The 23961-nt window shown below is 39.5% G+C and overlaps 1 protein-coding gene across 11 annotated transcripts in view; it reads left to right on the forward strand.

Annotated features, from left to right (window-relative positions):
• Positions 1-23961, forward strand: part of tho2 (THO complex subunit 2-like protein) — a 133172-nt gene that overhangs the window by 37445 nt on the left and 71766 nt on the right. For 9 of the 11 annotated variants that reach the window (XM_069300185.1, XM_069300186.1, XM_069300189.1 and 6 more), the window contains exons 22-27: positions 4226-4357; positions 5880-6110; positions 9884-9969; positions 10528-10693; positions 13373-13514; positions 13825-13859. In XM_069300185.1, the coding sequence (XP_069156286.1) occupies positions 4226-4357; positions 5880-6110; positions 9884-9969; positions 10528-10693; positions 13373-13514; positions 13825-13859 (792 nt within the window). The other 2 variants (XR_011221998.1, XM_069300194.1) reach the window with 2 other exon arrangements.

A 23961-nucleotide genomic window follows, 5' to 3' on the forward strand; every position in this document is an offset into this window, starting at 1 on the left:
TTTAGACCAAGCAAGCAAAGGTCCACAGGTATCTTAAACAGCTGAAATCACTCGGCTTGAAGCCTGTGGGGTGTCTTGACTGGTGACGGTGCTATGTTTTACACTCATCTCAGTGTCTAAACACTAGTTGAATCATACCAAGGCGGGTTTAGTTACCCAATCAGTTTTAAAGATTGATTATTACAATCGTTAAACAAATATTTATTGATTATATGTATATATTTTAGAGTATTACAATGATATGCTTATAGCTACAGTATTAGATTTAATTACATAATCCTGGTATGGAACCCATTGCAGGTGCCTTCCTGGAGTGATGTCTTCAAAATGGTGATCATTTGCTGACTATGACACTTTCCTGGAAGGGCTTGCCTTTGTTTCATAAATAGCTAGACATGAGCTATGTGCTCTCTCATAGACCATGTTACTAAGACATGTTATACTATATTTTCTGAGGGGAGCCTCTTTCTAGCTCCCTGGAGCTATCAGGCTGATACGTGTTATAGTCTGGGGCATCAGTCAGTTGGAGTTCAGCCTACCGGGGATCACGAGCTAGAACCTGGCCCTCTCAGAGAGGCAAAGGGGGCAATGACCTATGGAAATCCCCGTGTATGTGGGGGCATTCCATGTCTGCCATCATCTGGGGTTAAGCACCCAGAAAGGTAGGCATTTCAAAATAGACCTCACATGGTAAGAAAATTGCAACCGAAGACCGAACAGAGAGGCAGAACTCCCACCTACTTAAAGTAACAAGCAAATGTCACACTTCGCCGCTAGTCTGTGCAGGAGGGAAAGGGGGAAGCACCGGACTCTCCCCCCCTCGCCGGCTACTCAACAACTTCAATTTGTTGGCCAATGTGGTCCGGGGCGGACGTTGTCTGGCCTCAGATTCTGGACAGTTGTGTACCTTAGTGGTGTGTTCTGCTGTGTGTGTGGCATGGTGACCAGGACAAATCCGAAAGTACTGGGGCTGCATGCATTTAGGGTTTTTCATAGGTGCCCTGTAAGTACTACCTTTGGGTTCTAAGGGTTCTCTTTCGTAGAACTTTCGGGAACCGCTTTTGTGGGGGTTTTTGCTGCTTGGCAATTACCCTGCCCTTAGGATCAGCTGGGGTTTTTGTGGCCTTTGTTTGGCTTTGGGTAGGAAGTGGTATCGTTTGCTGGTAGGGGCGCAAGGTACTGCTCAGCTTACCTACCTCCACGGCGGCCAGTTTCTGTTCCTTCTGGGGGCGTTGTCCTTTTGTGGGGTTTTTCTTTTCTTTTTGTTTTCCTTGCCTGGAGGGGGTCTGCCTGATTTGGCTATTGGTCCACTTCTGTTGTTTTGGTGGCCCTCCTCTAGGCCCCTGTGATTGTACATGTTGCAGGGGTTTAGCTTTAGCAGTTTTCCTTGCTAGTTTGGGCCTAGCCAGTTTTGCAGTGCCTTGCCTGGGCTTCACATTGCAGTCAGCCTGCCTGCCCTGGAAATCCCCATTGGGGCTTGATGCATCTTCTAAGTTCCACCTCATCTTGTGCGAGTTTGAGGGTTGCTGTGTGCCCTTGTCTCAGGGTGACAGTCACCGTTTTTGCCTCCGTCATCCTGCCTGTTGGGTCACCAACACCTTTGACCCAGAGTCTTGCGAGTCATGCTCTCTGCTTGTTCTCCAATTTACCCATTCTGATGACATTGATATTCGAGTACAGGCTGTATCTGCGTTGCATGCTCGGTTTAGGTTGCTGCATCACAGTAGGTTGGTTGTCCACCCGGATGCCCTGAAGCTGTCCCATTTTGGTTATAGGGACCTGGACTTGGGGGCGTTAGTCGCCTCGACTTGGGTTCCGTCCGCGCTCCCTGGTCCTTACCCCTTTGTTCGTCCTGCTCCCCCCCTCCCTGCTCCCAGCTCCCAAATGTCCTAGGGTTTCAGAGTCGGGGTGGGGTTTTGTTGGTAATGAGACTTTGACACCCAATTTGACCCTACTTGGGTTTTGGTACTCTCTTTGCGAGGCTTGTTGTTGCAGGGGAAGGGATTTTCTTACCCCCCTTCCCAGTATGAGTATGATTTGGGGTCAGCTCTTCCCTGGGATCCCTTGGGTTCCTCGCCTCCTTTTTTCCAGAGGGTTTCTGCCTCTTGTATCTCACCTAAGGAGGTTCGGGAGGCACTTGCTGCTTGCTTCCTGCAAGACCTGGATTCTGCCTCTGTAATGTAACCGCCCTCGTTTGAGTTCGGTTCTTCTTCCCCCATATTGGGTGCGTTTGGAGGCTCCAGAGTCTTCCTGGCTGGCAGACTGTCCAGTCTTTTCGATTGGGGCATGGCATGGGTGCTGTCATACCTGATTGCTTGAATGGCAAGAAATTTCTACTGTTGTGCAGGTTTACCTGGGGGGCAACTTTTGAGCGCCTTAATGCATGCTTGTTCGCCCCTGTGTTTCCTCGGGATGTTGGCCTTGTGTAGCTGCATGTGCAGGTTCCCACCCTTTCGGAGACTTTGATTGCAGAGGATTGGCGCACCTGTGGGCATTTTTCTTCGGTCGTGCGCTTTTTTTCCTTCTCGAGCTGTCCTTGGACTGGCTTGAGGATGTGGAGGCGTTGAGTGTCGGGCCTTCGTCTTGTGCGCTTCGCTGTTGAAGCTGTTTGTGCTACTTGTCAAGGAGGCAGTGTCTCCTGCTCAATGCTTATTGCCTCGCGTGCTGGCAGGCTGTGCTCGCTCTCTCTTTGGAATCCGCTTGGACCCCTGGCTCTTCGGTTTTCGTCGCCGTTTTGTCCGTTGCTGTTTGCAGAGTTTCTGCAGGCGGCTTCGTCTAGTTGTCGTCCTATGTCGGACTTGCTTGTTCTTCGGGGTGGCCGTTTTTGGCTTTCTTGGAAGGGCTGTGCCAGGGTTCAGGGCTGCTCCTGTTGGGGTAGGCCATTGATGCCAGTTTCTGAGCTGGCATCATCTGGTCAGCTCAATGATTGCTCTGTTCATCGGCCAGCTTCTCATAATGGGCATCTGCCCATTTGTTGGGCTCGCGCTGTTTGCTCACGCCTGGGCCCATGATTCATGGGCGTTTTGGGTCATATCCTCTGGCCTGTGATGGAGTTGGGCGGCTCCTCTTTCTCCTTGAGGGGGGGTTGCTCCTTTCGGATCATCACTCTGTCTCAGGTCCGGCTTCAAAGCTGTGGGGGCTGGGGGGGCCTGGATGGTGTCCCTGGACCTCAGGGATATGTATTTGGCACGTTCCTATTCATCCGGAGTTCAGGGACTGGTTAGGTTTCGTGGTGGGGCATCAGGCTTACCGCTTTCGTTGCCTTCCCTTTGGCTTGACTCTGGCACATCGCGTGTTCATGCGTGTTCACCTCGACGATTGATTGGTGTGGGCTCCAAGTCGGTCTGCTCGCCAGGGTGGTTGTTCTTTCCCAGCTCACCAGGTTCGGGTTCCTGGTGAACTGGAAAAAGTCCCATCTGGTTCTGTCTCGGGTTCGGACCTGGCTGGGTCTCGTGTGGGACTTGGACCACTTCCTTGTTTCTACCTCTGGAGTCATTGCTGCAGCTGCAGTCTCGCCTTCAGCTGTTTTGGGGGGGTTCCCAGGTCACTCGATGGTTGCTCGAGCAGTTGTGCGGGAGTTTGAACTTCGCTGTGCTGGTTTACCCTCTGGGTCGGGTCTGGCTTCAGTGTCTGTTCTGGTTCCTTTGAGGTCCTCCCTTCCGCCTCTAGTGACACATGGACTAACGATGTGACTGCATGGTGTGATGTTTGCTTCTTTCCTTGGGAATTGAGGGAGTTTTACCTCTCTGGCTTTCGTTTGCATTATTCTTAACCTTATGGGGTCTGTTTTGTTACGCCTACCTTTCTGGGTGCCTAACCCTGGTCGAAGGCAGATATGGTTAAACTCCAACCACAGGGGGGTTTCCAGGGCCATTGCTCCTTGTGCATCTCTGAGGGGCCAGGTTCTGGCTTGTGGTCCCCGGTAGGCAGAACTCCATTGACTAAAGCCCTGGTTTAATGTATCGCAAATTAGGCTGATAACTCTAGGGGGGCCTCCGGGGCTCACCCAGAAAATGCCGTTTCATTACATTCAACACTGTTTTTTTTTTTTCAAAGTACTTTACCTTTCATGAAATAAAATGTCTTGTATTTAAACCTGAAGTACTGTACTGTATACAGCTTATATTTTATGAATATTTTGTATTTAATGTGTTCCTTGCATTAATAGAGGTAATTTATATAATTGACTTAAAAGTAAAGCTAAAATATATATCAAATTTTGCAGGCTCTGGTGACATGCTTGGAGAGTCGGGACTACATTCAGATACGCAACGCAATCCTTATTCTACAAGGGATTATTCAGCGGTTTCCTGCCATTAGCAACCTTGCTGCAGTCATAGAGAAAAGAATAGAAAAGGTAATAAGTGTTTGCACTTTCTTGTGCAACCTGCAAAGGTAGTGATGAGCATTTGTGGTACATGTACATAATGTCCGTGTGTGTATAATCTTGCTGTTATGCGAGGTGTAGTTTATACATCTATAGGGTAACCAAGGATGCCAGTTCAATTCCATTGTATTAAATTTATATGAAACATGGAATTAAAAATCAGCTAATCATAAGATGGAGGAGAATTTTTTGGATTACTGGTAGGTGTGTTCTTGATGGATGAATAATAATTGTTGTGATGGACTGTGTGTATTCTAGTAAATATGAGGATAGACACAGAAGGTGACCAAGATGATAGATTTACTTTGTATGTGTGAAAGAAGGAATTAAGAATAAACAATGCATGAGGTGCAGTATATTAAAGCTTACTGGACACAGTTTGTTAAGAGGGAATGAGTATTTGATACAAAAAAAATTGATCACACGGAAAGCACTTTCCATGTGTTGCACGAAATGGTGCCGTGTTGATGTGAAGTATTTTGCTGATGTGTGATGGTGCTAATTTATATGATGCTGCACTATTGTTCTCTTATTTCCTCTAAAATGGGGAAATATACCAATGATAACAATAATTATTTATTATTGTTGATTTAGAGGTGACAGCAATCTTAAGACTCGGATGCACCCCAATCCTAGGGTCGTTATAAATCATTAATCAACAGCAGCAGATACTTATCATCATCATCATCATTGCATCATTGCACTTTTGAGGAGGATGGGGAGATGAGAATTGACTTGACTTCTTAAGAGGGAGTGGTTATTTAACTTAATTTTAAAATGTATCACTTTAAGTGTAATATTATGCACTGGGGTGCTCTTGTTAGTGTTTTTCTCGAGTGTGGTTGAACTGAACATACACACAATGCTATGATAATATAGAAGTTAAGGTATTTCTTCTGGGCTGTTGGTTTCCTCTCAAAAAAAATGCAATGATAATGATGAATTAATTTATAATTAGTATAGACTATATTTAAGGGTAAGAGGAGGATATCACCAGAAGAATTGACAGACACAGTGAGCTGATTGTGAGAGGAAGGTCTAGAAGATGGGCATATGTGAATGAGTGTGTGTGATTGTGAGAGGAAACTGTAGATGGCCATACATGAATGTGTGGGTGGGGTAGGAAGCTGGGATTTGATGCCAACAGCACACCAAAATTGATACAGAGTAAGAGTGAGTGGCATCTGTTTTTGGAAAAAGGAGCTAATGTTCAGCATGTTTGTATATGACTAATGAAATTGATTACTGTACATTAAGTCTTGTGAATTAGTGGGCTGCTTCTATAGAGGATTTGTTTGCTTTTGGTGGTGCTGGTTTTCCTTGATGTTTTGTACTGCATAAAATATGGTGAGTGAACACGTGTAATTTGAGTTTATATTTTTCGTCTCATAGCAGGTGCCCTTCTGTCCCTGAAAACAGGAAAGGGGTGTAATTGTGACAACTAAATATATTTATATTTACTTACAATTTTTAAAAAAATTTCTCTCCCTAGGTTAAAATGGAAGAGCGTAGCCATCGAAACGATCTTTATGTTCTAGCTAATAGCTACTCGGGCCGACTAAAATCCATCAAACCCAACATCATGCCTGAGACAGAGTTCCACATTGTCCCTAAACGTCCTCAGGCAGCAAAGGTTGTTAATGGAACACCAGAGAACACCAATACCCCTTCAGGAGGTGAAGCAAAACCAAGTGGAGAGTCGATAGAAAATAAGATTGGGAAGGTTGGTATAGTAGTGTATAAGTCCTCTTCATTATCAGCATTAAAATTTGCATACAGCATATAAAATTTACCTTCAATTTTGTTAGGTAAATTGATCATTTCCAATAAGCATTCATAGTTTGTGTTAAAAAATGTTTAAATTGAGAAGTGGAAGAGTTTCCTCCTTTTTTTAAGTGTTTTTCTTTCTCCTGTGGCTGTAATTCTCCTCCTATTAGCCAGGTAAAATGTAACATGTATAGGATGTTTCTGTAAACAAGATGTCCAAAACACAGTGTATTAGTGGCTTCAGGCGGTGTACTTGCCTATGAATCCAACGATTTACTTGTATATGTCCCTGTAACTTAGAGTGTAGCAAGTCAAAAACTTGCTACACTTCCCATAAGCACTTTGAAAGTCAGGCAAGCATAAAGACATACAATAGTTATATACTGGTAATAATTTTTAAATTTTTTTATTAGAAGTTTGGGAAAGATGATTTTGCGGTTGGCATGATACCAGCAGACCCTGGGTGTGGCAAAGACCTGTGGAAGGAGAGGAATTAAATGAGGTCTGACCACAGCAACAACTACCCTTCTCTTAAAGGGACTTTAAAACTTTGATTGATAATTCAAATTTTGTTAAGTAACTCAAAATTTGAGGAAAGGGGGGGAAAAATACTGAGTATCAGCAAAACGAAGGACTTGAACGCACAAGTACAGAATGAAGAGCAAGATGCCGAAGTTACCAGATAACATTTCTGAATTAGCTCGGATTTCCTTGCAGTTGGTTGCATAACATTACTATTGTTTTGGAAAGACATTATTATAGATGGTTGTGGATGAGATTTTTGCAATAAATCTAAACCATGGTATGAAGTGAACAGTTACAAGCAACAGCAAATTAAACAAAAAAAAAATTGATCAACCCTCAATCTTCAGAGAAAGCCATGTTATGCACACCTCTAGAAGGCATGTTTGAAAACATGAGCCTACATATCCTATCACACCTTCCCTCGTGACTGTTGAGACTTGAGCGTCGGTACATTTTTCCGCACAGGGAATGGGGTGTATTTGCAATATGTGTTTAGGGCACTGCATTCCAGATATAATGGATTGTGCCACTCCACAAAGGAGGTAGTAAAGCAGATGCAAAAAGTTATAGACTAATAGCTCAAACATCACATTTCATAAAAATCTTTGAAAAGAGTGCTAAGAAGTAAGATCACAAAACACACAGAATCAGTTTCTACATTACCCTGAAAAACATGTGTTTAGAACATGGTACTCCTGCCTTTTACTATTGCGAGACCAATATGTCATAACCTTAATTGCCATGGAAGACAAGCAAAACGCTGATGTAATATACAGACTTTGCACAAGCTCTCGACATATGTGACCATGGTATTATTGCACTCAAAATGTGACCAAAGGAATTACTGGCAAAGTAGGAAGATTGATCTGTGATTTCCTGACGAACAGAACCCAGAGTAATAGTCAACACAGTAAAATCCGTATCATCAACTGTGAAAAGTTCAGTCTCCCAAGGTGCTGTTATTGCTCTGGTACTTATTTTCATCTTCATGTCAGACATTAGGATACAAACTAAAGTACTGTATCATCTTCAGTGAATATCTACTCATGGTTGGTCATGAGTAGAGAGCATAGAGGACACCGCAAATCTCCAATCTTATGTTAATCTTGTCTTTAAATGGCCCACAGAAAATAATGTGTTCAATGAAGATAAGTTCCAGCTACTGTGCTATGGAAAAAACAAAAATGTAAAAATCAGAAACCGCATGTAAAAGGCAGTCAGATCACAGTACTGAAAGAAAATGCAGTATAAAAGATTTGGGAGTAATTATGTCAGAAGACTTTTAAAGAACACATTAAAGTAGCTGTCACATCTGCAAGAAAAATGACAGGTTAGATAATAAGAGATGCAATACCAATGATACTTTTTAACACTTTCCCTGTCTAGTGACACCTAATGCGTTGCCAATTTTTCTCTCGAGTCCTATCTCGTGACATCATTTGCATCCAACAATAAAATATTTGTATAAAATTAAATTTTCATCCGATCGACTTCGGGATGGTTTCAAAATGCGCGCCATTATATTCCCATTCTCCCCAATAGGCCCACAGGTGCCTCGGCATAGGCACTCGTGTGATCAACCTACTCTGTTGTTGACACCACGAGTGACCACATCGCTCTCCCCTCGCACGCATGACTTTTGTAATTTTCGGTATTTATACCAATTCCTGCATGTTTTCAACCCATTACATACATTGCAGTGCATTTTATTGTGAATAATTTGATATCAAAATGAACGATGTAGCACAAAAATTTCTGTTAAACGGGAAATTTCAGTATGTGTTTTTCGGGTGTACTCTATCGGGTTGCGCTAGGGCGAATTTGGGCATTGCTGTGGGTGGGGCGCGACCATAGTTGGGAATGTATATGCATATGTCCGTGTAGGGGATTTTATTGTGATCATGGTGATACCAAAATGAACGATGTAGGACAAGTATGGAGTTGACAAACCTGAAAAGATTAGAAACATTTCATTGCTGTTTGGAGCACACGGCTACCGATCGACGTAGTTTTTTATTTGGTGCCGGTCTCACGCATGCTTACTGACATTTTATACATATGTTCTAAAACATTCTATTGCAAACACATAAGGGGGCCTGGTAGCCTGAGGCCAGATTCACAAAAGCACTTACGAACCTGTACATCTTTTCTCAATCTTTGGCGGCTTTGTTTCCAATTATTAAACAGTTAATGAGCTCCGAAGCACCAGGAGGTTGTTTATAACAATAACAACAGTTAAATGGTACGTTATCATGCTTGTAAACTGTTTAATAAATGTAACCAAAGCCGTCAAAGATTGAGGAAAGATGTAAACGTTCGTAAGTCCTTTCGTGAATCTGGCCCCTGGTGGATAGCGCGCAGGTTTCGTAATTCTGTGGCCCGAGTTCGATTCCCGCACCTAGCAGAAACAAATGGGCAAAGTTTCTTTCACTCTGAATGCCCCCTGTTACCTAGCAGTAAATAGGTACCTGGGAGTTAGTCAGCTGTCACGGGCTGCTTCCTGGGGTGTGTGTGTGTGTGTGTGTGTGGTGTGAAAAAAAAAACAGTAGTTAGTAAACAGTTGATTGACAGTCGAGAGACTGGCCGAAAGAGCAAAGCTCAACCCCCGCAAACACAATTAGGTGAATACATTGATACCAAATTGGAACACGTACATCAAAAAGTAATAATGCCCAGGAAGGTAGTTCTGGCTTTTAGTATTTTTCCCACTGTGGCAAACGATTGCTAAATGTCCCTTAGTGTTGAAAAACAACTGCATAGAATATTTAGGAACTTTGAATATTAAAAAGGCACATTAAATCATTCACATATGAGCATTGTTGGTCTATCATTTGAGAATGACAGAAGCATTTTAAGTGTTAAAGGAAATTTAAAAATTTGTATAAGAAATAAGCAAAAAACTCAAATTATAGTCTTGCATAATTGTTATATTTGTTATTATTAAGTGCAGTAGAACATTGCATTGTGCCGCCTAATTCATCGTGGTCTAGTGGGCAATGCATGCATCTCGGATGACACGGGACAAGATTGAGTTCCAGTTGCTCAAAAAAGATTTCCTCATAGATATATCGTGCACTATGATTTAATTGTGTATTTATTATTAGTAGTACATAATTATAGTTTGTTACTTTACAGAAATGTACAATTTGCACTAAAATTGTTGCCAAAGCCATGTATAATAGGTGTTGTTACTTGTAATGACAGATGATAGTCGCTGACTCTACTAATGGGGATGTGGAGCTCAAGGATGAGAAAGACGACAAGGAGGCCAAGAAGGCAGAGGTATCCAGGTAAATTGCCATGACTGATATTTTGTTTTTATTTGTCTGTGTGAACTTTGAAAAGTATAAGAGTTGGAATATATATTTTGAAGTTTTTTTTTTTTTTTTTTTTTTTTTTACAAAATTGCAATGCAGAAAGAAGGATGACAGTACCATTGATGCGGTACACATCAGTAGGGAGTTTGAAAGTATGTTACATTTTTGTGAAAGGTTGTGTGTTCCGACTCTTCTGTGTGATCGACTGGCCCATTATTCTAGGACTTTTAAAGAGGATTGGTTTATTGAAGGATATAATGGATGTAAGGAAGCCTTGACAGTATAACATAAGAAAATATTGAGACTAATGTATGGGATTGAACCCTCATACCTGAGTTTGTAGATGCATCACAATATTGTGATTTCCATTGTGTGACATAACACATACGGTGTATTAAAATGGCATTATGTGTGTAACATAAAATCGGTAATAGTGAAGGTAATAGCTTAGCGAAGGAGATTTATGAACATAGGTCAGATGCTAGCAGTTTTCTTAACATGGTAAGTCTAATTCTAATATCTTTATTACAGCAAATCTTCTAAGGATAAAAAAGAAACTATAGAGAAAAAAGGTAATGATGATGTAGAAATTAAAAAGGAGGACAAGGAGAAGAAAGAAAAAGAGAAAGACAGAGACAAGAAGGAGGACCGGGAGGAGAAATCGAGGAAGAGATCTAAGGAGTCTAAAAGATCAAAGGTATGAGAATTAAATAATGTTAGTGGATTATTGAGTGATATGTGCAACTTTAATCACCTTTGCTTATATTTCTTCTGTAGTATATTTCTTGTTAACCCACATGAGTCGATTTAATGTATGAGAGAGTGTGTGCAGTAGCCAATAGTCTTCCATTTACCCACATGCAGTCACTCACTCCTCTTTTTTTTTTTTTTTTAAATTGTTAAAATTGTTAATTTAATGATGCTGATGTTAGTGTGTCATAGTGTATGTGATGACTGGTGCACTTTGTGATGTTGTTGACTAGCTTATTTATTCTTTGCTTATATACCAGTACTTATCCACCCCATGTACTTGCCTTGTTGTACATGTTGCAATGTAATTAACCTCCTCTGACATTGTGTCCTTGTTCTTAACCACTGTGATGCACCGTGTTTATTGGGACGTTCCCACTATGCGCCAAACATCAAGTGTTCGCAATATTTTTTTTATCTTTATAAAATGATAAATTCCCTTCCTTGAACACGTGCATGCAAAAAAAAAAAAAATAAATAAATAAATTCCACTTAAGCACTGCGAGTTGCCACAAATATATTTTCAATTATTTGTTCTATGTATTTCCAATGTAGTTTTATTTATTTTTTATCGCATATGATGCAAATTTGTGTCTTTTACAATATTTATACATTAGAATGCTCATAATGTTCCATGGAACTGTGATACATGTGTCAATAATGTGTCCACAATAAATGTTTATTGTCGCAATATTCCTTGTTCAAAATTTATTAAAATTACCCTATGGACAGTTTCACACACTATTTACACAGTAACACACTGTATTATACACTCAGTACTTTGGGAGTGAGTGATAATCAAGGAAACAGTTCATGATACACAGCGCGACTTTGCTCTTGATGCACCAGGTACAAACACGATTTTCGCTTCCTGTTTTTTTTTTTGTGTGTGCTTCCAAATAACACACCCGAGTACTCGTTTGGCTTTTGTTCGCATAGTTGGTATGTAGCCAAGCTTGTGAAGTGTAAGGTAGTCTTGAAAAGATCACTTTGTAAGGTGTTCTGGAAGAGATCCAGCTATTCTTGAAAATATCTATGGAAAACACCACCATGGAAGCTGCTAACACTGTTCATCTATGCTACTTGTATCATATGCATCATCCCTGAACCCAGAAAAAGGATTCATTCATGTATCATCTATAAAAATGTTGGAGATAACACGGGTGAGCATGGATGGATCTCGGCTACAATTGCATATGCTCACTGTATCGTCCTCATCGGTTCTGTATCACTTGCATCCAACCCTTGTGTTAGGTCTTTATTGTGCCTATCTCCATCAATATCATGACCCTTATGTTCTTCAAACAATAAGATCTGAATTTCACTGACGGAAGCTATCTTTCAACATCGCATCCGACAGGTGTTTGGGAGCCAGAGGTGCATGTGCCGCCCTTGGTTGCTCATTCAGAACTGATCCTGCCAGCAGGTCTAGGGAAATCTGGGATTTTTTTCAAGATGGCTGCCTCTCATGGGAGGTCCCAGGAGTCCATTTCGTACCCAACTTGCCACGAATGCGTTTCGACCGTGTACAAAAAATTAAAAAGGGTTTCCTCTGTTGGCGCAGTAATGGGCAAATAAGATTTCTTGGCCGGCGCAGTGCAGTGGTTAAGGTACTGCAGTTTTGACACATCAACCATAGTAAAAAAATTCTTGTGGGATAGTGAAATAAACAGCACCATAATGACACTGACATAATGGCAAGCAAGGTTTACCTCTAATTGTTTGACCAATGCTTAAAATTCTCCAATAAGTTTGCTTCTATGATGTTACTTGATATTTTGTTCATCAGATCTGTAACCTTATTTACAAACAAATGCTTGATAATTTATTTTTTAAATCTCAACTTATCCAACTGGTGTCCATTGTTGTATGCTAACTTGATCATTTTAGTACCATTTTAACCATTTAAAATGGCAAATGTGGATGCCATGTGCGGGTTTGATCCCATCATATGGCCTCAATATTTTCTCATAGATAAGTCACATTCTTGTGATTTTGTTGTACATAATAGAACTTAAGCATACAAATAAGACAAATTTCCTGCTCGAAATTCTTTTGTCTATCAGTTTTGGTATACTATTCGCATGGTGTTCCAATAGGTTGAGTAATAGTATGGGTATGTTATGAATGCCATTCTTTGTTAAGTATCATCACGTTTGTGTAAATTAAATTAGATAATGCAGAGAATAAATCACTGTGTGGCTGAAAATTAATAAACCAGCTCACACTTATAAAAAGAAGCTAAAGTTATGACCAAAACATCGTCCTTTTTTTTTTCTATTCATGTGTGGGATAAGTTATTAAATACCTAATGAAGCCTTCAAGTGAAAAATGTGATTTATTTAAATACTGGCATGATAAGAGTGGGAGCTTGGCTTAGAATCCTTGTTGTTTTGGTTCTCCACTTGTTAGTATTTTGATACACTTGAACAAATTGATTTTAATGAGAAAATATTGATGCCATGTGATAGGATCGAATCTGTATCCCTCGACTTCTTAGGTACAAGCAATACTGATTGGTTGTTTGTGTTCAGGAACACAAGTTCGATCCCATTGCATGGCTTCAATTTTCCTCATAGACATATGTGCTTGTATTTTACTGTGAATTTTTTTTCAATTTGTGCAGTATGAGGATGAGGACTTTGGGGAGCCAGAAAGAGATGAGCGAACTTCAGGGGGCAATGCAGAACGGGAACGGGAGAGCAGTGTCACGTCCAACACGTCATCAACCTCAACGAAGATGGAGCCACCTGAAGTTTCTCCAAGAGGTAAGAAGAAAGTATTATTAGGTATCCACATTATTGATACCATTGGCATGACGTTTATATTCTTTATTCCTCGAGAGAGATTTCTCTGCATTGGGTGTTCTTATTACATTACGTTTGCCTGTATACAGTACTCAATCACAGGTTTTGTCAATTTACATAAATTGACAGAACAAAACTACATACTGTATTGTAAAATAATAAGTAGTCTTACAGAATATGGTTGTGGTAGTGCAGAATTTCCTCCACAATCACTTTTAACATTTTTTTATTCAATATCTTAAGTTAATATTTTGTTCCCCATTATTTGCAGGGTCAAAGCGACGCAAGACTGAACATAGCTCCAAGGTCAGTATGAGGGTTGTGCGTGACCCATAATAGTATTTACAGTGTTAGTGTTAAGGGCTCAAGTGTTTCAACGAGATGTTGCTGCTGTTCCTGGGAGCTCGGACCTTCTACTGCTGCCACTCTCACTCCTGCTGATGCTGTCTGCTGCTGCCTCTATCACCACTCTTATCAGGTGTGCTACCCGTTCCTCCCCCCATCACCTCGGTGAGAGTACCGTATCGTTTCCCGCCACCTTGACCTGCCCGTACATTGTGATGCTGTTTGCTGCACCATGGTCATTCCGCTGCCTTTCTGACAAATGGATTTATGCTCGTATTGGCTTTTATCAGCACATAATAATGTAATAAAACACACTATCACCAGTGAAGAACAACAAAAAATAAGAACTTAATATGGAATTATCCGCTTTGTTATTAGTGAACTCGAACATATGAATTTGGTAACAAATTACTTTTAAATCCCATGAACATAGACAATAATTTGAATCCTCATCCTACCGAATGTTTTATTCAATGTGTTAACCGTGCCTCCATCTTCTGACTCTAGAAGGCCAACTCTTTTGAACAGTGAAGTAATCTTGAAGAAGAAGAAAAAGAGCAAGAACTTCTACAAATTTTCTGGCATTATATCTCATACCAACTCCATTTTACCAGGCTAAATATATTTTGACTTGAGTGGATTAATGAAAATTTAATTGATTCTCCTTGACAGTATTTGCATTAATGCCTGTGTAGCAAATTGCAGCACATTCTTGGATTACTTCATCTCCGGTGTGCCAAAATTGTCCTGCGTGAAATGTTTATGAAAATTTAGCATTAACAAGCAATCTGGATTCCATGAAGTGTTCAGCCTTCACCATCGTTCAACACAAGCTTGCTTATTAGCTGAATTGAAGATTCAAGCAGCAGGATGAATTGTTTGTGTGTGTGTGTATGTAATGTGTGTGTGTGTGTGTGCGTGCGCATGTAATGTATGTATGTGAATGTAGTGTGTGTGTGTGTGTGTGTACATGTAATGCGTGTGCATACATACTTGGAAGGTTTAAGTTTAGGTGTCACTAAGCTTTAGAGAGTTAAATGGGTGCTTTTTAATTTTTTGTAGAAGACATATAATTATGCAAATCATAATTTGTTTTAGATGCCATACGAATAGGTGTCTATTAAGTAAAATTGCATTAATCCTGATGGATATTTGATGTCCTGTATTACTTTAATGATTTAATCATATTCAGTATTTTCCATCACTTTTACAGAATTTTTCTTACTTCTTTTCCTGAGATGTTTGACTTGGGACACTTCTCTGTACCGTTCTTGAGTTATACGTCTGCCAAATGTGTTGTGTTACTATGTAACTCTCCTCTTTGTTTGCATTTATTGCAATAACAATAATTGCTAGTCATTGAACTTGATAGATATACAATATTTTAAACATACATAGCATTATTATGGAGTAAATGCATATATTACGGCTGACATAATTTGAAACCATAAAATAGCATTTATAAAATTGTTAGTATAGTGAATGAAAGTACTTTTAGTATATATAGTTCATTAACTTAAATATTTGCCTTAAAAATTAATGTTCGCAAAAGGTGTACAATAATGCGTGTTTTGGGGCAACGGGAATGTTTAGCAGGTATTTAAAACATTGTTCAAACAGCACAAAGGTCAGTACATTTGAATATAAACTGTTGATGTTTATTTGTATTTTGTACCATTATCATGCTGCATGCCTTCATGGATGGCCAAGGCCAACTTTGGACTTGATCATGATCTGGGGTGAATCAAACGGCCCCATCTCTTTTTTAGCGGCCTGCTCCAAGCAGCCCACTCAAAAGTAAATAATTCATGTTGGACTAAGTTATCGCAGGGCAAACCTAGCCCCAGGCCAGGTTAGGGAGTAGCACTCCCAGAACCTACTACAGGTATGCTCCAGGTATACACACATGGTTGTGATATTCATTTGTTTAAAGCTGACACATTTGTTGATAAATAAGTGAAGCATTTGTTAGAAGCTGAACAGTGGGAGGCAGTAAGGAAGAATAGACAGAGCAATACAAGTAAGGGGCGTAAGAATAGAGTACTGTAACTAAAGAAATAATGATCGTTGGTAAGTTAGGGGAAAAGTTTAGAAACTAGGGTAAGGATTCAGCTGGTACTAGAAGACAGTGGTTTGCCTGTTGACATTTGAGAGTTGCACCCTGACCTGTGGTCAGCCTTCCTGCCTCTTGGAGTAAGGTGCACCACAATCCACGCACTTCTCCCCTCCTCTGTCGTGCTAATTTATAATATGATTTTCTCGAATACAAAATGTATAAAGGAATAAATTGATTGATAAAGCTTGAGACGGCCACAGAAAATATGCATGCTCGAACTTGCTATAAATGAAAGTAAAATTGTTTAAGATTGCAAGCTAGAGTTATTAGCTACTCCATTCTTTATCACTAATTCTAATAATGTACAGTATTGGGTTTTGCGTGATGTGTAAAGACATTTATATTCTTTAGCTTAATTTAAAAAAAAAATTTGTGATTGTTAGAAGAGAATCTGAACTGTGAAATAAGCCATTAAATAGTTTTTTATTAAATATTAAAAAGCATTTTATTTTTCTCTTAAGAGTATAGGTTTTGTAGTCTTGATTGCAGGGATTGTATATAGTGTGAAGTATGATCATAGTACAAAGTAATTAGGTACAAAGTGTGTTAAGAAAAATAAGAAGTTATGTGTGTGATTGCAGTATCATACCCATACCCCAAGTAGTAGGATCTTAGGAGGGTTGCCATATGTGGCACATACCCTACACCTTTATCTTCAATATTATGTAGTTATCATTCATGGATCTCCTTCCCTCATTGCATTTGGCATGGCAGTAAAAGAAACCAGCCTGTCACTTGTGATGGTCTTAACGATATGCAGTATATCTAGCTGCTGATGCAACTCGTATAATGGCATTACATACCTTATAAGTCTCAGATGTTGATAAAGCAAAGAAGGGTGGATCATTAGTCTCTACCTCTGATGTCAGCTTGGTTGATGCAATACTTAAGCACAATCTCAATTTCAGTGTGTCCACCTAATGTTTTCAATCATGACAACGAAATTGTATGGCTATGCAAGACTGCACCACCAGCTATGTCTGCAGTATCAATCAAGAAGTGTGGTCTCAAGTTGAGACTAATAGCATGATTTAATTATACTTTAGAAGCTGTGAAAGAAATTAGTTGTGTTGAACAGTTGGAATACTAATACCAAGACTTGCTTAAGGTTAAGAAGTACGTCTTAAAAGTGCCGCAGGAAAATTGTTTCCATTTTTATCTAGTATTTAAAACAATCAGTGAGAAAATGACTTATTATAGTTAAAAAAACATTCTGAAGTCAAGATGTGTAGCTAGGTAAACATTTTCTAGGTAGAAAGTAGTGCAACAAATAATTAGCATTAAATTCAGTTACTAAGAAAAACAGATGATGCAAATTTTTTTTTTAGTAATATGAATACTAATATTTGAATATACAGAAAAAGGATTAAAAATGTTGGCAAAATTTTGGAATGCTTGGTAGTCACAGTGTAACTTTTTGCTTATTGAAGGGTTTGTAGGAGATGCATCTTAAGAGTAGTACAGATATATGTGCATGTGGTAGTGTGTGTGTGTGTGTCATGAAATGCAGCGATGTTTTTTTAAATATTTTGAGCACCAACTCACATTAGTGTGCTCTTGGAGTGTTTATGCGAGTCATTTGATTCCATCTGTGATTGTGGTTGTGATATATTTGTGCAGGTGTTTGTGTGATCCCGTACAGTAATGACACTGGTGTCTGGGTGATTTCCAACTTCGAAGGTACTGTATCGTTATTATAATAGTACAGTGTAAGTTATTTCTCAGTTATGTGTAATGTTTCAGGGTACAAAATAATCTGTTCTACATCACATTCATGCATTGTGGAGAAACTGACAACCTCAAAAATTGGCATTTAATTAAGTATATCTTTAAACAAATATAAATTAAATTTTAATTTGAGGAACAAGCTTTGAAATTAAAAGTATTATTTTGTGCCTTGTGAAAAAGTGATGTGGTGTGTAAGACAATGACAGTGAAAGAGACAATTTGATCGCTTACGTCAGCACTATGATTCTTGTCTTTCATTCAAGATGTACTGTAGTTTCCGAGACTGTTCTGAAGTATTCAATTGATCATCTCGTGAGGAATGGAAAAAATATTATTGAGAAATGGCTTCAGTGCTTGCATAGCCAAAATATATTACTGAACTGTGAAAATTGTTAAAAAGTTTTATTTTTTATTTTTTAAATAATGCATTGAAGGGTGCATTATATGAAGTGAGTGATATTGACATGTTTAATTATCTGATGAGTTTTGAATATAGAAAAGCAATTAAAATATCAGTAATTGAAGACACATTTGTAGGAAATAAGATAGAGATAACGTGAGTGTTTTGATTAGACATTGTACCAGTACTGTATAAGAAACGAAGCAAAATCCAAGTGCAATAAATCTTCGGTATGAGGTAATGCGAAGGGGCGTTGAAACAGCAACCCAGAAAAGAGGATATATGTGTAAAGAAGGGATTGTGTGAGAGGCAGCAACACGCATCTCTGTAAGAGAGCAGCTGGTGTGTCAAGTGCGTGGCTAAGGTCTTGACTAGCAGTCTAGCAAGCTGTTCACTCCTCGCTTGTGGCAGGCAAGATGAGGCTCAGATCAATCAGGCTCAGAGGTAAGTGATTCTATTTTGTTTTGTGTTTAGTGTATGTTAATTATTATTTACAAATGTTTGCAATATAGTGTTCATGTTCTCCATATATTTCTTTTATATCGTATTTTTTCAAAAGATTAGACAGGTTTATTTTTATAATACTGAAGTTATATTTATTGCTTATAACAGTATATGTGAACTGTTTGTATTTATATCAACATATTTATCATGTTATTGCTACAGGTGTTATTAATCTTCATTAAGTATCAACATCTATGACATTTCCTGTTTTTTTCCTCTTTGGCTTCTGTGGACACTATTTTTGGTCATTATTTTGAGCATTATTCTTTGTTACAAGTGTTATCTTTAAAACATAATGCTTTCATGTGCGAACATAATTTGGACTTTTCTTTTGTTTATTGGGTAATAGAGCCCTTTAGGGGCCAGTTTGGCAGTTAAGTTTTTCTCATGCCAAGGGGGTGGTCATCTGTATGTTGCCACCACAAACTTGCACAAATGTCGTCAAAGCTGTGATAAGTACAGTACATCATAGTTCAAGACAGTCAACTGTAAAGTCTCCATTCAAATGGCTTTTCCAGAGAGTTATTTTGTGAAGTCAGTTTTCTGGAATTTCTGGGCTCTTAATTTTGTCTAAAAGGTGATTGAAACATTTTTAATGCATATGCTTGTGTGTGTGTGTATATATATATAATAATATAATATATAATATAATATAATATAGTATAGTATAATATAATATACATACATACATATATATACATACAGTACAGTACAGTGTGTGTATATATATGCTGTGTAATTTGTAAATGTTGGGAGTATGTCTGGTGGCAGTTTCATGAACTAGTTTTATATCTTATGAAATGTGTTTTAATATGAACAGTTCTTATACTAAGCTACTGCAAACTTGATGGCTGTGATTGTGGGTCAAATGATGGGGTGTGGATTTAGAGCTTTGTTTACATAAGTGCCAAACATACCCACTCAGAGCATCATTGAATTCAGTAACTCAAATCTAAAGTGTAATATTGATTTTAAAATTCAGTATTAAAACTTAGAAAATTTTAATACAATTTTAACCTTTTAAGGATGGTATTTTTATAACCCAAATACCCTCCAGTGTTTAAATGGTTCAGATAGTTGAATAAAATATGGCTGATAAAATAACAAATATATATATACAGTAATATAGAAATGAATAAAGTAAACTCATTTACTACAATAATATAATTTACTCAAAAATTAAAAAAATTAAAAGGCAAAATTAATCGACCATTATTTTGGCTATTAAAAAAAATGCTGCACACTGTCACTCTTCTCTAATACTGCCATAAAAATGGCCATGTCACAATGATGCAAACCTATTGGATTTTCTGAGAGTTCCCCAGTGGCTCCCTGAAGCTATTTCACCCAAATTACTCCATGAAAATGGATTACATGAGACACGTGAGTTCAGTTTGGCCTACCAGGGACCACCGCCAAAACCTGGCTCCCCCCTAACGGAGGTTGAGAGAGAGAGAGAGAGAGAGCGACAATTGGACACCACACCCGAAAAGCATCCAGTCAGAGAAGTTTTACAGACAACTGGAGGAATAACAAAAACCTAAGCCTCGAGAGCGCCAAACAGCTCCTCAAAGATTCGCACAGAAGAGAAGAAATACCGTTTTTGCCGGCATATAAGATGCACCCTGGCATTGGATGAACCCCCTATTTTACAATGATATTTTGTGGAAAAGCTATTTTAGTATGTTTCATCATACATTTATTGAAAGATATTTTAAAGTGGATTTTGTACCACAACTCTTACCTCCTCTAAGATCAGCTGTGTAGTTGTTTATATTTTAAGCAAGAGAATTGCTATACCTGTACAGGATGTGAAACTTGTATTTCTAGATGTGATGTTTTGTGTTGCTGCATCAGGCCACCAGGCCGGGGCACCTTGTGGTGGCGCACAGTCACAATGCTCTGGTTTTGTTGTCATTCAAACATTGCAAATGGCTGACAGGCGGATGAAAGTTGAACATTCCATTCAAATTTCTAGGAGCATTTTTCATTTAGATAATGAATAAATGTGTCTTAACCCTCAAACTGCTAAGGGCCATTTTGCCTTCAACACCCACAGGCACAACAAAAAAAAAAAAATGCAAAAAAATCATTCGTCTTATAAAAGTATTCATTTGTGTTCCCTGATCACGGAAAAAATAACAAAAAATCGTAGGTGGCATATTTTGGGTGCAATAGGCTGGGGAAATCTGGCAAAAAAGAGGCATTGGCAGAGCAGTCGCCAGACGAGGTCTGCTCCGCCCCAGCTGTCAGGCGGGGGTTGCCAGAAAGATATTATTACCTAATTATTTCAATGTGTCTGATTTTTTTTTTTTGCAGTAATATTGTTCAATAATGTATATTGTGATATATTTATATAATAAAATATGTGAACCATCGCTGTACTCAAAATTATTGTGTTCATATTAGTAATTCAATTATGTTCTTAAAACAATTAACAAGTAGTTTTGCTGTTATTACACTATATACACACATGTTATATATACATATCTGCATGTTTTGTTCACCATAACAAACCACTAAGTTGGTATTGTGAGTCAAAAAGCAGCGACGAGTGGCCAGCCAGCCATTCGCCACCACTTCCTCACTCACCTCCTCACTCGCCAACATACTCCTCCAACCATACTGTTTTTGCCTCTATTCACTATACACAGACGTTATGTAATAAGTATCTACATATTTTGTTCACCATAACTGTACATCTAAGCTTGTATGGCGAGTTCAAGCAATAAGAGACGTAGCTACACACACAGTCAGCTGGTGGCTGCTGCCGTCACTGGTTCAAGGCCAGATGCACTAATATTTCTCCTCCAACAATACTGCTTGTGGTGTTATTACACTATATACACACATTATATATAAGTATCTACATGTTTTATTCACCATACATGTACAAATAAGCTGGTATGGTGCCCAAAGACCATTGTGGCCACCAGTAAACAACATGACCTGTCATGCAGACGACGCATCTCCCTCACCAAAATGGCGGCTCCCGACATACTCCTATTGCTGTATTACACTCTATACACACATTATATGTAAGTATCTACATTTGTGTTCACCATAGTGAACCACTAAGCTGGTATAGTAAGTCCAGTCAATAAAAGGTGGCCACACACACAAGACAACGCCACCACCCTCCCTGCCTCAGCATTACTCCTCCCGCCATGGACCACAGCGCTAAATATCACCACAATCCTGCTATTATCGGAATCCTGGTCAGTTTTCATAGTCAAGGGTCTTCTATAATACTATCATTGCTAAATAATAGCATGTACATATATATTTTGACATTTTTAGGGGATGCTGTGGTCAAAAGCTGAACAGCGGTGTTGTGAGCTCATGTTGCGTGCGTCAGCCTTGGTGGCTCGCTAAGTACTGAGGTTCTCACATCCAGGAGTGTTGGCCACGATTTTTTTTTCTAGGTGGCGTCTGTCAACTATCGGTCATGGCTGCACTATAGCTGCCCCTATCCTACACGGGGCGTTTAAATTAAGGCGCTAGATGGTAAAACAGCTATTAATGTATTGTGCGATTCCAGTTTTGTTACTCAAATCATCTATATATGTATTGAGCTGTTTAAGGGTTAAAGGTAACACAGTCGTTATATAATGTATGACATGTCAGTTGTGGGTTATGTATGCTGGGTAATGTGGCAAGAGGTGAGCTTCCTTCATAACTGCCGTCGTATTGTAAGCAATTTTTCGTAAATTTGTGATAACAGACTGTGATAACTTGGCTAGCTTTCTATATTTTATTATTAGTAACACAATTTACTGTAATTATTTAGCTTGCTTTCAATATTTTATTATTAGCAATGATTTTTGTGCCTAGGAAAACTTATCCAATAGTGTATGCTTATTTGGCTCCCAAGCCTTTGGCTCTCAGTATCACATCTATAATATGGCTGCAACAGGTGCAGGCACTTTTTTTATGCATTTAAAAATATTAAAAAAGTAGTAGTAGTAGGCATCCTTCAGTCTCGGGAGACTATGGAGTTGCGCCCTAGTTGTCAATCCTGGTGCAGCGTCTGGTGTGACTGTTGAGGCCAATCCGAGAGTGGCAGTCCATCCCACACCGAGCACAAACGAAGTCCGATTCTGGTCTGTCTTCCCGGCTACCGGCTTTCCTTCTCTGTCTCTTTGCCTCCGATTCCTTGGCAAGTGACTCCTCGAACTTGGAGAGACCTCGTTGAACAGACTGCCTCCAGGCTGAACGGTCTGCAGCCAGTGTCTCCCATATAGCAAGATCGACGTCCATGGCTTTCAGGTCCCTTTTGCATACGTCTTTGTACCGTAGCTGGGGCTTGCCTTTTGGATGCTTTCCCTGCCTCAGCTCTCCGTACAGGAGATCCTTGGGGATCCTGCCGTCAAAGGTCCGATCCTGCCGTCGCCCCAAAATATAAAAATATATAAAAAAAAAGTGCCTTATTCGCCAGCAAATATGGTATTCAAAATTAGCGTGACAATCGTAGTGCCAAATGCCATTAACAGACAGCCTGGGTTTTACATGCAGCCATCTTCCTTGCTCAATTCTTTTATTGATGTCCAGGTGGCAGTAGTGTATATTTAAATTTTTGCTTCACATGTCTATTTTCTATCAATATTGTTGTGTAAGACTTGCTTTATTGTGCTCTTGGTTTCTAGTGCTTTGGATTCTTTCCCAAAGTGCCCACCAGCATTGTCTTTGTGCTGGCGAAGATATCTTCTCTAGTGTGTTTTGAAGTTTGCCCCGAGAACCCAGGCCACCAGAGTGGAGAGCTTTGCTTAGGGTTATACATGAACCTTTGACTCCTCTGTTTGGGCTCTTGGATGGGGGTAATCTGTTGGTTGTGCTGGAGCATACTGGAGTTTGCGTGTTTGTTGATATGACATATTGAGGATGCCAATCATAAGTTATTTTACTGCATTTGGCATCTGTCTTCCGGCAAGCAACCTTAGTGCCTGGGTGTCCTGCTTATCTAGCTGCCTTCTGGCCCTGGTAATCCCCTCACAGGCCTTTTAACATTTGTATTTCAGGCCTGTTGAGTCCGCACTTGTCATGTGCGAGTTTGAAGGGTGCTTGTTATCTTTGTGACCAGATGATGGTCATTCTTTCAGCCTCCTCTATGGAGTTCCTATGGAGCTGGACTCTTTGAGTAGTTCAACTTATAGTTTCTCAAGGTTTGGTTCTCTGCACAGTTCACGTGTAGGGTAGTGAAATTCAGCATTCTTTCGGGTGAGCTACTCCCTTCTGTCCCATTTCTACAGGGCAGACCATTGACAACATGTCCTTTTGGATGTGCATGGCATTCAATTGCCCGAAGGTAGACCTTT

Source organism: Procambarus clarkii, chromosome 43 (genome assembly GCF_040958095.1).
Source record: "Procambarus clarkii isolate CNS0578487 chromosome 43, FALCON_Pclarkii_2.0, whole genome shotgun sequence".
In the NCBI taxonomy this organism is placed as follows: Eukaryota; Metazoa; Arthropoda; class Malacostraca; order Decapoda; family Cambaridae; genus Procambarus; species Procambarus clarkii.